The 19,375-nt window shown below is 31.8% G+C and overlaps 1 protein-coding gene across 3 annotated transcripts in view; it reads left to right on the top strand.

Annotated features, from left to right (window-relative positions):
- Positions 1-19,375, top strand: part of LOC128221329 (uncharacterized) — a 66,846-nt gene that overhangs the window by 28,908 nt on the left and 18,563 nt on the right. The window contains exons 10-14 of one of the 3 annotated variants that reach the window (XM_052929896.1): positions 6,025-6,045; positions 14,034-14,075; positions 14,235-14,276; positions 15,097-15,159; positions 17,713-17,754. In XM_052929896.1, the coding sequence (XP_052785856.1) occupies positions 6,025-6,045; positions 14,034-14,075; positions 14,235-14,276; positions 15,097-15,159; positions 17,713-17,754 (210 nt within the window). Of the gene's footprint in view, positions 1-6,024; positions 6,046-14,033; positions 14,076-14,234; positions 14,277-15,084; positions 15,160-17,502; positions 17,581-17,712; positions 17,755-19,375 lie in introns of those variants that run through there. The other 2 variants (XM_052929897.1, XM_052929898.1) reach the window with 2 other exon arrangements.

Here is a 19,375-nt window from a genome sequence, read left to right as displayed (position 1 = left end):
AAAGGCTTGAATCATCGCATGATTTTATACGCGTGTTGTTTAGTTTCGAATCCAATGCTTAGAATTGAATACAATATATCCCAAATTAAAATGAATGATATAACAAACTTAATTTAATTGCTGAAACTGAAATAGGATCAGAAATGTAAAAAAAAATATGGAAGCGACTTTGCTTTATCAAATTTACAAAAAAGTTTGCAACAATTTAAACGTTTCGTTGTCCAGATTATAACCGGATTTCGATCTATAATTTACATCAGAAGTAACAAATGCGCTATTCAGCATTTTCAAAATTTGTAAAATGTTTCACAATTATTATTTCGCAAACTCAGCCAAGTTTAATCAAGGGTTGTCTTTAATGTCTGATATTATTTTCTTCGTCTATTAACTTAAATATTTACAATCCAGTCAACAGCGAATGAAAACCATGTTCGTGAAATGTCCCTTTATGTTACTTTGAAGAGGTTGAAATAGGGCGTCGGTTTAAGCTTATAACATTTTAAAAACTATAGAGCATTAAACACTTATATTAGCACATGAGTTGATTTAAAACCGATATGGACAAATAAATTTAAGATAAGGAAGCTTATATGAGCAGTCATATGTATATATAACATAGTAAAGGAAAGCTTTTGACGTCACAGATTTGCAATAACCTGTGCATGAACGGCTTTGGGTGGACCTACTTTTAAATATTTGTTATAACTGTAATGTACTTTGGATAATGTGTACATGGTTCAAACCTGAATCATATTTGTCTGGTATGCTTTTGAATTTCAGCTTTTAAGCAATCGTTTTAGTATTGTAGCAAGAAATTGATAATAACACGATCAAGTTAAGCCCAAAGGCTCTATCTATAATCAATCATCATGCAAACGATATTATGTAGGAAATATACAAACGTACAAATTAAGTACTGTGTTCGTTATATAAATAGGATCTGTCACGAGTCGCCACATAATACACAATTTTATTCATCGCGTTCACAAATATATATTAGTACTCGAGCTGTTGGCGAGTGTAGTTACATATTTCCTAGACGGGTTGAATAAAACTGAGTATGACATGAAGATGAGTGACATATTACTTTCATCATACACCCATTCCCTTCCAAAATCGCAAAACTGGTTCAGATCAATACGTTGAATATGTCATAGCCTATTTTATTTAAATGTTTTATCATTTAAATGTAAATGCAAGAGGAACGAACACATGCTGTTACAACTTAGGATTTTATTCATGTTAACTGTGTCTTAGGTTTTCTCTTGTACCGAAAAAGCATTGTTGGCACCGGTTACGTCTGTGAAACATTAAGCGTCTACTATCACAGATTTTCAACTTTTAGTATAAGAATCATAAGTGTATTGGAGCTGGAGAAAGCAAGACATATCTAATATTCGTATACAATTACCACAATATGTCACATGTAAAAATGCACAATACATTGTTTAACATGTTCATTTTATATTAAACGTTTGCGAATTTTCAGAAGAACCCTTGTATGCTTAAAGCAGGTCAAGCAACCTTTCTAGTGTTTGTGTATGTATATCACCAGTTACCATTTCCAGTCCACTGATCCAACATGATATAATGTAATGTTTGGATATGTTTGGATTTTAGTTTGCCGAAATTTGAATAAAATGTGTTGATTGTTTCTTAAAATTCAAAGTGTGAATATAGCTTTATGTATTTGATGTATCTTAACTGTTCTATGTTATATGTTTATAACAATACTGAAAGGAGAATAGAATGATGTTGCAATATAAGCCTTACTATTATCCATACGTTTATAATAGCAGCAATGTCGAATGTTCTCACTTAAATAATTCATTATTTGTTTGTTTCGAAATAAACATAAATTTGGGCTTTGTATGAGCATTGAACATATTCTAGCGAATCTTATCAACTGTGTAATAAAACACTATATGATGGTAACCTAGGAACACCACAATCTATCGAAGGTTAATTAAATATTTTGAAATTAAAATCATCACGTTTATCATAAAGATTGATATTCAATATAAAGTACCTTTTTTCGAGTTAGAGATCTAAATAGGATGCTTTTAAATTTGGTGTATTAGATTTATTAAGTTGCAATTATGAAGAGTATATCGATGAAATTACTTGCCTTATCCTTGTATATCAACAGTACATAATAATAAAATTTAATTGTGCTTGTACAACCGATCTCTTGATGTAAAACAATGGCCATAATTAGTAGTGCCGTGTTAATAGACTACTTCAGGGCGGTATAACACAACAACACTTGTCTTGCCCTTAAACATCAACATTCCTCAGACAACCTAGAAATTAACTAATAATATGTTGTTTTATATCCGTTATGTATTTAGAAAAAAAGTAATTCAAGTGTATGTACGAGAAATTCGGAATTTTTAACATGGAGTTAATATACGAAAATCCGTTCTAAATGTGTTTAAATTAGTTCAATACAAATCATTGCAAACGAATATCACATTTATGGTTATAACTAGCTCAAATAGCGCCAAAAGGATATACATATTTTAGGTTTTATTTTGATGAACCATTTAATCAAATTTTAGCGCATTAATATTGCGTTGAAAAAAGATGGTATTATATGATAATGTTTTTTTTTTATTTGTTGAGATTATCCTGTACTGAGTCACGTATGCATATATGCATATTTGCTTTGTCTTGGATACCAGCAATCTTAGCGTTTGATAACTTACATAATATTTAATTCATCAATGTGAATTACATTTCACGTAAACGTCTTTAACAATTTTTTTTGTTTTTTTAAATGATTGTTTCTTCGCCGTTGCAAGTTTGCATATATGCATATTTGCTTTGTCTTGGATACCAGCAATCTTAATTTAGCGTTTGATAACTTACATAATATTTTATTTATCAATGTGAATTACATTTCACGTAAACGACTTTAACAAAGTTTTTTTTTTTTTCAAATGATTATTTCTTCGCCGTTGCAAGTTTGTTATGTAAACTGTTAGGCAATTTGCCTCGGAATAAAGCATGAGTGAGCAATTTATAAAGGTGCACATTCCCTTACATGTCAACAGCAGAAAACACTATGATAATTAAACCTCCCTTTATGCAGCATTTAAAAAAGTTGAAGTAGAAAATCGGTTAACTTGTAGTATTGTTCTAAGCTATAGAGCTTTAAACTATGAATTGCCTTGGTTCCGATTTTAAACAAGGTAATGTCACTTACTTTAACAGTTATACGTATTCATAGAAACAACCGAACTAATGCATTTGAAGATACAAAGTAATTCCTGCAAAAACATTCAACGGACATCGAATTGGTTATTTTGTTATTTACCTTGAACGTATGAATAGTCGAAAGTGCAGCTTTGTTGGTTAGTTGAACACTTGACGTTTATCTACAGTAAGCTGATCTCACAGGAATACGAGCTTCTTTTCGAAAATGACAGAGGAAAAACACAAACGGTGCTCCAATACATTATCAGTAGTCCACTAATACTGAACCTCGACAATCACTATCTTAGGAAGTTATGAGGATTGTTTAGGTAAATTTGAACCGATCGATAACCGTTTGCAAATGTGTGACGCTGTGCGCATGTTACCTAGTTTAAACCCAAAGTAATCTCAAGCTCGATTGGAGTCGTGTTTTACTATCCGTTCAGAATCGGAAATTCCATCGTGCTACTGATATGGCTAATGATGCGTGTGGTCTTTATGCGGTGATTGTGTGTTTTGAGTATATCGTTCAATATCATTCGGGTGATCACCATAGCAGTGTTTGAATTAAATTTTTGACTACTAGGCTCGACGCAGTATGTTCCAATTGTATTATCAACGCATATTTGATAAGTATAACGTTGAAGTATAACGTTTATATCGTGGGAATGGCATTGTTTCCATAAACGATTTCAATTGAAGAATGTATAATTTAATGTGTCATTATTAAAGTAGTTGTTACATGTCAAAGAAGGACAATTTTCAGACAAATTTCAACTAAAATAATCTGTCATTAATTATTTACGGGGTAACTAGGCTCGAAACAACTAAACGAGTGGCAAAATTGGCCCTTTTGAAATTCAACCGATTTGCACGAGGTTGTCTAACATAACAGGTAACGAAGACTCGGGATTATATATATGTTGAACGACAATTTGACATGCTGTTAGATAAAATGGGTACAATTTAAATACATGTACGCAAGGAAATTAGATCATAATTAAAGTAGAACATAATAATATTATTCAGCCAAAAGAAAACAAATACATTTATTGAAAATAATATGTTTTTTCTTTATTTTGCACGTTTTTGCATCCATTTAACTCGGATGCATACTTGTACTGGTAAATTGTATATACCTTTCCGGTTTTCCTTTTATTTATAAAAGGGAATATCAAAGATAACACGAAGCTACACGGCATGGTATAGATAAAATAGTCTTAGACGAAAATAATAGGCCTTTTTATTAAGGATCTTAATATTTCCCTTGTACTTGTTTTATAGCAATTTCACAGAAAGGAAAGACCTGCTTCATTAGTATAATCTAAACATATCATTGATTTACGTCATCGTGCCGATGAATATGACTGAGCAGCGATGAACTCGACAACTAGTCTTCATTTCAGTTTGTTCTTACTTTTATTTAAATATAAATATAAAATTCAAACATTATTAGATAAAATTATTTTATTTATGTACTTATTCGTACGAAATATTACCTCCGCGAATGATGCGGACGTGTTCTCAAGGGGCCAAATATTTCCAATCCCATTACCTCGTCTATATTCTGTAAATGATATTTTCCTATTTTATAAAAGAAATAACGTAATTACATTAAGAATACATTGTACTGACAGGCTATACAATGCATATGGTATCATCGAATACCGGTTCAATTCGTAAAACAAAGTATTCAATGTTTATAGTTTTATAATCTTTACTATCACCTTATACATATATATTGCTTAGGTAAGACAAGGTGGATCGCTATATGTCCAAGTACAAAGTAACATGTATTATTTACTACTCCTTAAAACCGAGTATTGGAAAATGATTCTTTGTGTATGTGTTAAATTTTAATGTGTTGTACCATGCTTTCAAGAACGGCGAAAAAGTGCGGTTATATGCACGCAAAGTATTGAACAATTAATATCCGCCTACTTTTACCGTTCCAAAAATTGAGTTAAAGTATAGACAAACACAATGCAGTACGCCCAGCCATAAACAAATAATAGGCAATTATTTACTATGAACTGTAAAAAGCATGCAACATACACATGATGCACGGAAAAGCTTTGTTTAAACCTCATATGTAATGCCCAAATTACGTAGAAATATTTCTGCATTCATCCTTACTCTTGTCTGAAACCAAACCTGCAAAATACTCTGCTCAGAGTACTGTAAAAAGACACTGAAGTATTTATATTTAAAGGTCAGTTGACGGATTATATTTCTGCGCCAATCTCACTAGCCTATCTTTTTCACAGCAACATTATACTTAAAAATAAAACGTGTTTTTGCCGTCTATTACGGTGGCCATCGTTTACACTTAATTGTCCAGCTTTAAGCATCGTATTCGTAACTCATTCACCATCGCCACTTACTTATCAAACTCAATATCAGACGAAAACACAACATAGACGTGTTTCGATTGAATTGGCAATGTCATTTGCTAATATATTTCATACTTTAAAGTTTTCAAAGTCTATTTTAGCAATGCTCACAATATATCACTGTCCAGGTATAATTGTAGCTAAACGTCATAAATAAGGTATAAAGTTTACACGTTAACTAGAACCAAGTTACATTATACAACGAAATCTACAGGGACAAACCCAGTAAATAAAAATTTAAGAAGAAACCCATTTTAGTTGCAAAATATAAGGGCCCAAAACATGCATCAACATATCCACATTTATTATTGATGGTATTTTCGCAATTAAACGGATTTTGATCGCCTGTATATTTTATATGAAAATAGAAGGTATAATGGTGGGTAATAAGATTCGACCTCGTTCCTATTGATGTATGTCTTTCTACTTTCAGGATGCAGAAAATTATTGTAAGGTATGTATGTTGTTTTTCTCGAATGCAAACGTTGGATATATCGTAAACTATTGCATGTTTACATTTTTTTCAATGGAACGGATATGACAATGGAGTTAAAAGAAGTTTCATTGTTGAGTTTTAATTTTACTGTATATTTACATGTGTATTAAACATATATGATCAGGTAAAAAAGTGTTCCTGTCTGATAACATGTAGAACATCAGTATGCATTATACTTTCTAATGACATAAAATACTGATTAATTGTAGAGCTAGTGTTAGTATTTCCTCAAATAAAAATCTGAATACATCGCAACGTACATTTTGTGCATTCTAAATTACCTACTACCTAAATAGTTTACCTTCTAAAAAAGTATGTGAATGTAGACATAAAATCAAAATCGGTCAAAATTTGTTTGATAATGTTCGTTATGGCGGGTTAACATACAACTTTAGAACAAACTTTACGACACAACACTTGTCTTATCCTCGTATATCTACAATACATAACAGCTAACTTATTGTTGTTCTTGTACAACTGATTGATTTACTTAAAACAATTGCCATACATAGTTATGCGGCTTTACCATACAACTTCAGGAATGTTTAAAACAACACCGCTTGTCTCGTCCTTTCACATTTACAGTCCACAGACATTCTTACCTAGAATCAATAGGTTGTCTCCTTTTCTTTATGCTCTAGAAAAGGTAAAAATATATTAAAAATCGTACATAAGCTATGTACGAGGCAAGTTCGGAAACTTTAACATCGAGTTTTATAATGAAAAGACGATATAACGTTCAAGATGTCTTTATATTAGTAAAAATGAAATTCAATGCAATCGAATACCACATAAATGGTATGTAACCGACACCGGATGCACAAATCAAACTCCTCTCAGATACTGTTCTGCTTATTTAGGTATTACATACAGAGTATACTACACTGTCATTCTGTCTGTATACATATCAATGGGTCATGACTGAAGGTATACAAAACCCTGAAATATATCAAATCAACAAAAACATATTAAGTACAAATTAACGTTTAAATAATAGCAATAATCTCATCTACCTTTCACATATATATCATTAAATGATATGTCCCTGTAATGATATCAATGAGATAGCTCATTCTCCTGGCATATGAAAGTCTGGCAGTTCAGTCTTAAACTAACACAAATACTTTGGTAAAAATAACTAAATGAATAAAATACACAGTCATTTATATAAATTGATGCACATCATGTTTCTCTGTACTCACATAAATGGTTGTTATCTATGGTACTTGATTTGAACCCTCCGTGCTCGCTCCTCTCTCACACAAGTATCCAGTGCTGGACTATACTGTGAAATTAAGTGCACCTTATGATATGTGAACATGCAAATATAATATTTCACTGATAGCCATGATAGAATTTAGAAAGAAGAATGTTACCAAGAAACCTCGTGACAAAACCCCAAATGTCAATCCATCGACAAGGCCAATTTAACCAAATGCCACAGTTCAACTTCTACTTTCAATAATGATTATGCATCTATACTTACATAAAATTGCTATTCTATCATGAATATCTTCTCCAAACTACTCAATTAATGTTCATGTTCAAGCCGGAAAGGTTATATTCAAAGCATTGCTAAAATTTGTCCATTCGAATTAAGTTTTAACAACAGCAAAGTAATCGTTCATTTGGGTGATAGCTGCTTCATGAATTATTCACCTATAACACAGTCTTGTACAGTTTTCGGTTAAAATAAGTATTTGAGAATTTTAGATGTCTAATCATTGTCAGAAATGAATATGTAGTATTAAATATATGATTGCATATTTACATTAGGCTTTAAGATTGCAACACATCTATTTCAGTGTGTAAGATGCGTATAGGATGTAGTTAACGCAGATTTTCGTTACCGGAAACCATACGTTACATTAGGATTTTCCATTTATCGTGAGACTCCTCAGCGCGGGAACACCAAGGTCAATACATGCTAAATAAGCCTAATCAACATCATTGTTCTTTTCTTAATAACCCAAATCAATATCTATTGATGGTCAATAAAGTGTGGCTATTCTGCTAACTTGTTCCGATGGCACAAAAAGTCAATACCATGACTTCTTCATAGGTATAAATTGAATAACCATCACGCCCGTTGCAACTTGACCGAAAAAAAGTGGTGACCAACACATACCATTGTGATCACAACAATAAACACCAAATTATTCATAGCAGCCCCTCTATTGACATGTAAGTTCCTTCTAAGATTGTAAATATCTTTTTCTGTTGTGTGAATTTAGGTCAATGCAATAAAATGTATCGTTTATTCCATGTAATTATTTATATGAATGCTAATTCTGGAAATAAAAGTAGAAGGAGGAAAGCTTATTAATAGTTAAAGATATATAATAAATTTTGCCACCAGCAGAAACAAATGCTTTTCTGAAATTAACATCGCAACTCAATTTGCTTCATATTTAACATTCATGTTCCTGGGTACAAAGATTTGACAAATAATACAGGCTATGTGGCAGGCTGTTGTAAACCTTCCAACGCGGATTTCTTTTTGAACAAAAAGTTTCAAATTGCGAAAACAATAAGTCCAAGCAATGCAGTATCATGTTTGAGCTAACCAAAAAAAGGCTCACTCTATGTCAACCATGTTTCAAACAAATGTAAGCATAAGTCAGGAAATTTTGAAAAGGCCAAATCAACATCATTGTAAATCTAGATATGGATTTGTTTTATTAACACGGATGCCAATCTCTTGACCATTGTTTTGATAAAGTAGTAAAATAACTTCCTGTGAAATCGACCTGTGCCGGTAAGATGTTTATAATGCTTTAACAGTATATTGTGTTCAATTTTAACGTCCATGTTCAATTGCCGTTTTTCCTCCACATGTGAGTATTATTGTTATTGCCATATTCACAATAGTTATCTACTTGACTTTGCAGAATAATTTTAATCAAAGGTATATGCATCAGATATATATGGTAAAATTGGCAAACCGATGAACTCTTTAACTTATATGTCGACTTTAGGTTAGTTAATACAGTACTAATGCAAGATGCATGTCGATTTGATATTAACAAGTGCACATAAACGATTGTACTCGGCTAGGTAGAAACAAAAGTAGAATTTAATATATCCATCCAAGAATTGATAAAGTAGGACAATTATTATTAATAATAAAGTAGGCTTATCCTAAATGTTTAAAAGGAGAGTAAAATAACTGAACATAAATATACAAACAGATAGCATTCGATGGAATGCTGTATTCAAATAAATCTTCAGCATAAATATAAAGTCAGAATTAAACGTATAACTTGATGGAATACTAGCAATAATCAATTTGTTTTGCCGATTAATCTGTTTACAAACATGCGGGGTGATATATTTTCCTGACCAATAGAACTGAATAATGCTATATTACACATGTGTAATACAAAAAAAAAACGTGACGGCTTTTTAGACTGGAAACAATGTATAACATGTGATAAATTAAGTCTAGCCACAAGCTTCAAATTGCCTATTTTGAAATTAGCATCGCAATTCAATTTGCTTCATATCTTACATTCATCCTGTCACTTGCATACAAATCGGTCCAATAACAAGGTGCCGTGTAAATATTAGTTTATTAGTATAGTAGACCACGGGATGTTTATCTACAGTCCATTGGTCATGTGACCGCGAAAACGGATTTTTTTTTCTATTCTGAAATGTCAAAGGAAAAGCACAAATAATGTTTCAATATCTTATCAATAGTCCACCAACAACCGACATTAACAATCCATCGCCGATATAGTCCCATCACTCTGCATAATAATGACACTGGCAAAACAATCTACCAGAAAATCTACATGTGATGTGAAAATCTTACCCCACTCGCAAATGCTGGAAACTGTGCAGCATTTAACGAAAGTTAATTCCATTTCTGTGGTGAATGACAAAATCGCACAACAGAAATGAATGATCTCTTTGCCGGTGCAGTTCTGAACATCCAACACTATCAATATGGATTAAATCCATTTAACATGTGGTGATTGTTTGTAAACACTCGTGATCATGAACAATGACCTGGGTACTTTACTCTGTCATTTGCGCAATAATCGTTATATAATCACATAATGTTTGGTGACTGATCTATGTTTATGCACTTTTAAACGTTTTTTTATGTTTTGAATTGATATTGACGTATAAAATGCAATGACTTTGACTATAGGCGTATTAAAAAAAATGAACAGTTCACCCGATCAATTCCCCGCCTTGCCAGATGAACTTCTTCTATCCTCGGCACTAACCTAGTGTTCTCTATGTATGTGTCTGGGTACATATATTTGACAATAATTACAGGCTATGTGCCAAGCTTTTATGAACATTCCCATTCAGATTATTTTCTGAACTGAACAAAAGTTTCAAATTTCTCAAATAATCAGTTCAAACAATGCTGTATAATGCTTCAGCTACTCCATAAAGCTCACTCTATGTCATTGTTTTAAACAAGTCGAGTCAGGAAATGTTGAAAAGTCAAATCAATACCATTGTTAATCTAAATATGGAGTTGTTTTATTAGCACGGCTGAAAATCACGTAGCTATTTTTTTTTGATAAAGTAGAACACTAACTTATTACAAAATAGACCAGTGTCGGGAGAGATGTTCTAAAGGCTTAATCAGTATATGCAAAGGATGTATATAGTAAAAGTGGCAAACCGTTTAATTATTCAGCTTATATGTCGACAGTTGAAACAGTACTTGTGCAAGATGCATGTCGACTTGATATTAACAAGTGTATATAGGCGATTGTACTCGGCTAGGTAGATTTAGAAGTAGAATTAAATACTCATTTAAGAATTGATAACGTAGGCGAACACGTATAAATAGATCAAGAAAGCTTACTTAAATTTTTTAAAACAACAGTCAAATCACAAAAAGATAATAATAAGAAAATGAATAGGATAGATACCAAGTCGATATCTGGTATTTAAGTGCAAAGTCGGAAAATCAAACTTTAACGGAGTTAAATTATGACGACGACATTTTATACAATGTTTTGTTTAATTCATTCAGCAGTTTCTGCAACCAAAAGTAATTGAAATCATTTGTAACGAGCGCGAACCTATTACTATAAACCAATGGTATATGACACTTATATTGACTCATTTATAGGTTATCTAATCTCCTTTGTCCGTTAAACTTTTAACTGTCGGACTATATGTTTCAATACTATGCGGTATCAGCAAGTGTCAAGCATAGAATGACCGTATAATATAAAGAATAATGTTCTGCGGCAAAATTTATCAATGCAAATTACATAACTATATGATACAAATGACAAAAAATTGGTAGTGTTAAAATGATAACGATAAACATACCTGCAATACATATGTATAATATATATTTTATTACGATGCGTTATAATAAAGTGTCAAGCATAGAATGGCACAGATCCACCCTATTCACGCTTGAACAACTGTAGTATTAAGTTCATAAGGTATAGGGTATAATAACAAGAGTATTTGCATACTGACTCTACACTGAATTATCGCAGAGGGTAGCTTAGCACCCCAGTGAACACAATGATGTTCAAAACATTCCAACTTATTAAAGATTTATTATGAATGAGATAAAATAATAACTCAAGTGGCAATACAATAGTTGTTTCTTTATTTCAACAAATAAAAGTAAGGGTTACATGAATATCAATAAACACACTGTGACATATGCAGAACGTGCAAATACATTTCCACGAAGAAACTTTATAAGACATGCTTTCGTTTCAATCATTATTAACTGAACTGAACAAAAGTTTCAAATTTCTCAAACAATCAGTTCAAACAATGCTGTATAATGCTTCAGCTACTCCATAAAGCTCACTCTATGTCATTGTTTTAAACAAGTCGAGTCAGGAAATGTTGAAAAATTCAAATCAATACCATTGTTAATCTAAATATGGAGTTGTTGCAAGATGCATGTCGACTTGATATTAACAAGGGTTTATAAACGATTGTACTCGGCTGGGTAGAATTAAAAGTAGAATTAAATACTCATTTAAAAATTGATAACGTAGGCGAACACGTATAAATAGATCAAGAAAGCTTACTTTTTTTAAAAAAAAACAACAGTTAAATCACAGAAAGATAATAATAAGAAAATGAATAGGATAGATACCAAGTCGATATCTGGTATATAAGTGCAAAGTCGGAAAATTAAACTTTAACGGAGTTAAATTATGACGACGACATTTTATACAATGTTTTGTTTAATTCATTCAGCAGTTTCTGCAACCAAAAGTAATTGAAATCATTTGTAACGAGCGCGAACCTATTACTATGAACCAATGGTATATGACACTTATATTGACTCATTTATAGGTTATCTAATCTCCTTTGTCCGTTAAACTTTCAACGTTCGGACTATATGTTTCAATACTATGCGTTATCAGCAAGTGTCAAGCATAGAATGACCGTATAATATAAAGAATAATGTTCTGCGGCAAAATTTATCAATGCAAATTACTTAACTATATGATACAAATGACAAAACATTGGTAGTGTTAAAATGATAACAATAAACATACCTGCAATACATATGTATAATATATATATTATTACGATGCGTTATCATAAAGTGTCAAGCATAGAATGGCACAGATCCACCCTATTCACGCTTGACCATCTGTAGTATTAAGTTCATAAGGTATAGGGTATAATAACAAGAGTATTTGCATGCAGGTATTAAGTGACAAAGTAAGTACTTTACTACCATAAATGACTCTACACTGAATTATCGCAGAGGGTAGCTTAGCACCCCAGTGAACACAATGATGTTCAAAACATTCCAACTTATTAAAGATTTATTATGAATGAGATAAAATAATAACTCAAGTGGCAATACAATAGTTGTTTCTTTATTTCAACAAATAAAAGTAAGGGTTACATGAATATCAATAAACACACTGTGACATATGCAGAACGTGCAAATACATTTCCACGAAGAAACTTTATAAGACATGCTTTCGTTTCAATCATTATTAACATTGTGTATGCATGCATTTTTTAAATACGTTATCTTTAAACATATTAAATAAAACTGTTCGTAAGTCGGTTTGACGTCACCTTTATCTATATGTAATGCCTAAAAGTATATTTATACGGATGAACAAAGGCATTATAAAGTACATTTGAGACATTTCTGCATGTATTAACAAGATTTCATTTACAATATAACTACATGCATAGGAAATTATATAACTTTCTTCCTATGCAAAACGTGTAATTCAATTTCCACGGAGAGAAACTTTATGAGTTATGCTTCCGTTTTAATCCTTATCAACATAGTGCATGTTAATGCATATATGAATTTATTAAATACATTACCTTTTAAAACAAATAACATGAAGTTGTTCGTTAGCATGTGTGACGTCACCATTTAAAAAAGAGAACTCCGTTAAAGGAATGTTTACATTGAATATAGTGTACCATATTTCATGTGTATTTTTTAAATTAAAACGGTTATGATAATCGAACAAAAACATAATGTTGCAATCTACAACATTATTGTGTATGCACACTTGCTTACTTTGTACAACAAATATGTTTAGGACGGAGAACATACAACCGTTTTTGTCTGTGCACTGTTACCATCATATCCATTCAAACATCATAACGCTAGTGTTGGGTTTCCTAAATAAACAGTACACTTGAATACATATTAGGAGAGTTAACCTATGCTGAGTTATTTTTGTACATTTAAGAAACTGTTGCAAAAGGGAACACAACTTATTCAATTAATCTAGAGCTTTTTTGTATACAACATTCCACAAATTTCAAACGCTGTTTATTATCAATTCATCATCTTTGAAATAGGCTTTGAGATATTGAGATTTTTTAACATTACACTTCAAAAATGTGTTAAAATACTGTTTGGTTCATCATGATTTGTCCAGGAAAATCAGATGGATTTAATGTTTAGATTATGTAATTATATATTTCAAATTCGTTCGTTTCAGTCCGGAAGAGACAATTCACAATCTGGAGTTGAAGAATTGGAGGTGAATGATTTATGTTGCACTTCTCCTTCTTTAATCAGGCACATTGCAAAATATATGATAATGTCAGCGCAGTGTGATTTAGGATACGGTCTCTAGCTAAATAAAACAATTAAACGTATAGATTATCTAATAACATGTATTAAATGTAATTTTTTTAAGGCTGGAAGCACATATTAGGCAGCTGACCTGTGAGAATTCGAGGTAAATTATTTATGTTGTACGACTCTTTTTCTTGTAAAACATGTCATACGCTACTTATTATGAATTTATCTTCTTTGAAATAGGCTTGAACATTTGTTGGTCGCAAATATTTTTGTGTTTGTTCTACACTTTAATGTTAAATTGCTGTTTGGTTCAACAAATGGTGTCTAGGCCAATCGGATTGAATAAACGTTTAGATAATGTAATAACATTTTTAAATGTGTTCTTTTTTGGTATGACGAAGCGAAAATAAAAGCTTAAACAAAGAAAAGTTAATTTATTGCTCCTCTTCATTTATTATTATTTATTAGTACTGATTTCCATAGACAAACGGGCTTTATTTGGAAGAAACAATTCAATTTTATTTCGAAAAAATAGCAACTTATGTTAGAATGCATATCTACCACCACTCTTTGCAAACAAACCACCGAAAAGCATGACCTGACAAGTGTATTTCTAATGCTTTTAAAAAAACATCTACATATGTTACTATATACTATTGTTTACGCAAAATGACATATAGGTGTTATGACTATGGTCATATGTATCCGCTATACTGCATCATTTCACAGATATTGTTCATGAATTAAAAAGCAAACTAATCATTCAACATTGTCAGAAATATGGGTTTTTTTTTCAAACTTTTCAGCTAAAAGTTTGGATGATGAGATTCACCATTTGACAGCAATTTTTTAAGGAATCAGTAAATACAATGACAAAGAAATAAAAATGCTTTATATTACTGGGTATTTGTTGGCGGCTAAATAAAACAAGTAGGTAATTAACATATACATGTTTGCTTAATTAGGTAACATTTCAGATTGGAGGATGACAACTCAAAGATGAAAGAACTTCATCAAAGTAAAGAGGGTGTAGTTTTACGGTATGTATTACCTGTTATTGTGACATGTATTATGTGAGATAACAATGCCATTGTATGTGCATTAGGATGCAGTATGGTAAAATATAGAATGCAAATACGATACAAATGTCAACTTTAAATCAACAAAAACGTAAACAATTTTTAAATTGTATCGATTACTCACAATATGATATTTTAGTACAGCTTGATGAACTTGACAAACAGTTTGTAGCGTGTGTTATATTTTTCATTTAAAAAAAAATACCGGACAGTTAACCAAAACTTGTAAAGTATATCGACCACTCACACTGCTGCCTATTTTTATTACAAATCCTATGAAATTTTTATCATGAACGCCTCGAATTGTCGCGTCATGAAATGTTGTGCCTTCCGATCGTGAATGTCAAGATCAAATCCGATTTTAAATCAGCATGGTAAGTCCGGTGATCCGGAACTCAATACGCTCATGGAAATTCAACCTGATAGAACGCCTGTTTTTTTCTGTGGCCGCAATTGTTATAAAGCTATACGACTTATTATGAATACCGGGCCGTCTATCTCAGACACTCTGTGCCGACAATCTTGTTACCAATCTAGTTACCACATTAATGAAAATTTAAAAAAAAAAACATATTCATTCATGCACGACAGTAGACATTGGCACACTATGCTATCCATACAGCAATATCAAAACGATGTTGCTGTATTGACATTATTATTATCACATGATACTATATGTGCTTTGATCAGAACAACTATATCAACTATACGTACTTATGCTAACTTTCGTAAACATAAGTATTAACATCTAGACTACATACAATCGTATGCATGTAGGGATTTTCTAACGTTCTTGAAAAATATATTTATTCATATATGTTAAAGGTTTGAATATCTTAAAACTGCTAAATAAATAAGCACATATTAAATTACATATAATGAGTAATAATATCCCGAATAAATATATGTACATCTTTTCATATTATTGTGTAACTTTACTTTTCAAACAAATTGGATGTTCGAAAATGAAGACTAAATTATTCAAGCTAATTACCTGAGTTCAATTCTTCGACAAATTCTTTCCACGTTGGCATCTTAAATACTTGCTTACGCAGGCACATTTTCATACCCGTGTTTGTTGGTGCGATTGAGTTCGCAGCATTGCATGTGAGTTAGCGATTAGTAGAAGGTATCGATTCACCTTATCACTTGCAAAACGTATATATGTTCGATACCGCTTTCAATATTTCATGTTTATTGATGTGTTTATTTCTTAATCGTCCATATACATTTATACTTATAATTTGTATGTACGTTGCTTAATAACGTTTAACTGGTGCCACTGAAACTTGAATAATGCTTCTGATGCTACAACTACAAATACTACTGCCACTGCTGATGTTGCTGATACCACTTTATATATGTGTTGCAATACTCCTTTGCTCAACCTACCAAATCCAATAAATGTGATGTCGAGTTTTTTTTTTAAATAATATGTTTTGAATGTGTTCTGCTTTACTACTCCTTTATTAATCATTCACTGTGCTGTTTCGTACATGCCTCTGCATTTCTGAGTTTATACAGTCCTTGTATGTCTGTATTAAGGACATATTCATATAAAATATGATTCATTTCAAATATGCAACATATGACAAAATAACACAGTACTTATATTCAATCGATTAAAAAAGCATTTGAAATTTAATGGCTCCCGCTTGTTCGGAAAGGTTTTTAACAGAGGTAGCTATATAAAACAGAATAGAACAGTGTTCTTGAGTATTAAGTATGTTTGGTCACATGATATATTTTGTAAACTCAATCGCCGAGATAAACTATGATCTGACCTCCAAATATCTACATAAACATAACAACTGTCAAATCATTTTAATAGAAATGTGCCTGAAATTAAAATGAAGAAAACAATTAAAATTCCAATACTTGGGTAAAATATACATTGCTTTTCAAACATGTTAAAATGACAACTTATGTTTCTATACTGATACTGAAGAATTCGATCGAAACAAATAGTCAAAACAAGAAAAGAAACAATCAATTACTACAAGGAGTGTAGGGGTACCATCCATCTCCTTAATAATACCCTAGTTTTGACACACATTTAAGCTATGAATTAATAAAAGATATACACTTGTTTCTTATATTCGATTGATCACTAACACTATTATATTGTATTTAACACAGTAGAGCCTCATATACTTGACAGGGCGTTATGTTACCTAAAGTAGCGAAAAGGAACCAGGTTTTGAAAAAATAGTAAATAAACATTTGTATTATAAGAAACAGACACTTACTAATTCTTAAATAGAAAATATTCTATTAAAATATGTTTTAAATGCTTCTTTTCAGGCATGAAGAAACGGTTCAAATTCTACAAAATGAGAATTTAAGATGAATGATTTATTTATAACTATTCATTCATTAAACATGCCCTATGCAAATCAAGTGACTATGTTAAATTGAAAACCGTTCTATTCAGCATACGGAGTCCAGTACAATCGGATAAATTAAATGCTTAGTTTTATTCTAATTATAGTGCTGTATATATGTTTCTTTTAGGCAGGAAGAAACGATTAAAAAGCTGACAGATGAGAATTTGAGGTGAATGATTTATGTTTTACGTTTCCTTTATTTAAGTCGATTTCCAGATGCATCTGAAATTAAATGACTCTTGTTTACTTTAAAAGTTTTTGAACAGATATAACTAGTAAAACAGAATTAGACAGTTTTCACAATAGTAAGTATGTGTGGATCATATAGTTCGTAAAATATATACTAAACACTCGATCGCCGAGAGAAATTTAGAGCAGTACTGCAACTATGTGCATAATCCTAACAACGTAAATACTTGGTTTAAATATATATTGTTTCTCAAAGACTGAGGACATATGTTTATATGTTATATATTGATAATTAAGAACTCGATCGAAACAGTCAGGCAAAACGCGAAAGCAGATAATAAATAGCGTTAAAGAGCGTAAGGGTGTTCACTATTTAATAATCACCTAGTGACGACACAAGCGTAAGCTACGAATGAAAAAAAAACAAAAAAACTCACTAACAATATAATATTTAATTTAACACAGTAATGACTAATTTACTGCACATAGCGTTGTGTAACCTTAAGTAGTGACAAGGGACCGGGATTTGACAAAATTGCAAAATGAACACTTAGGATTACAGAGGGCAGCCACTTATTTCATGTTTACAGACACTATTCACGCTAAAGTTAAAAGCATATAACGCTTGAAAATGTTATGCCACACAGGTAATAATTATCAAATATACAGTTTAAAGGCGAAATGTCAAAAACTCGTACAAATGTAGACCAGTAACACTGCTGCCTGTAACAAATAATTTTAAGTGATATGTCATGCCTCGAATGGTGTTCATCAATGAACAGGAAACGTTAATCGCATTTCTATACTGCAATAAGGTGGTGTGTAAGCTTATTATTACTCGCACTCGGACCTTGCCCAGTCGGCGAGTGTTCCGTTAAGAGTGTTAAGCATTTTAGGTTGATGAAGCATAGTGCACAGACAGAATGTAACCCTGGTTAGAGCTACCCTGCTTATTAACGAGTTCCAGTGTATAGCACTGTCACACAGGACCCCCCCCCCCATTTAATGTCCCTCCCGGAAGACGATCAGTATCTTTAGTGATTCGAAGGGGAGTCGTTCTCGCGACACCTGGATTAATAGTCAAGTGTGTTACCACTAGACTACGGATCCGCCACATACTGAAATAACCATTGCAACCATTTTTTAAACGGATCATACATTAAGCGTAGTGTAGCGTAGCAATGCTTTACACTTCAGCAGCATTCGACAATGTGCTTCACTTCACATTTATTTAAAAACATATGGACATTGGAATACGTGGACGAGACTAAAAACATTTGTTAGCTTGTTCCAAGTAATCGTTAGCTTATCAGTCGTACACAGTTATCTATCCACACCATTGACGGTACTCCATGAAATCCGTCAGGATGGAATTGTAATTACATGGTTTTAGTTATTTTTAATACAAACTATTGAAGAATCTCCAAATGGCTCATGCATCGGTACATTTAAAACCGTAATCCCGACACAACCTGTTGACGTCACCCTGGTAGCATTTTGTTTAACAGACTATGCGTTAAATGCAGGTTTTGATATCAATAAAATATGACATGCTGTAAATTAAAAAGTAAGAACAGAACACGCATTACTATTAAACTGAT

This window comes from Mya arenaria, chromosome 16 (assembly GCF_026914265.1).
Source record: "Mya arenaria isolate MELC-2E11 chromosome 16, ASM2691426v1".
In the NCBI taxonomy this organism is placed as follows: Eukaryota; Metazoa; Mollusca; class Bivalvia; order Myida; family Myidae; genus Mya; species Mya arenaria.
This window is presented reverse-complemented; position numbering and strand designations above follow the sequence as displayed.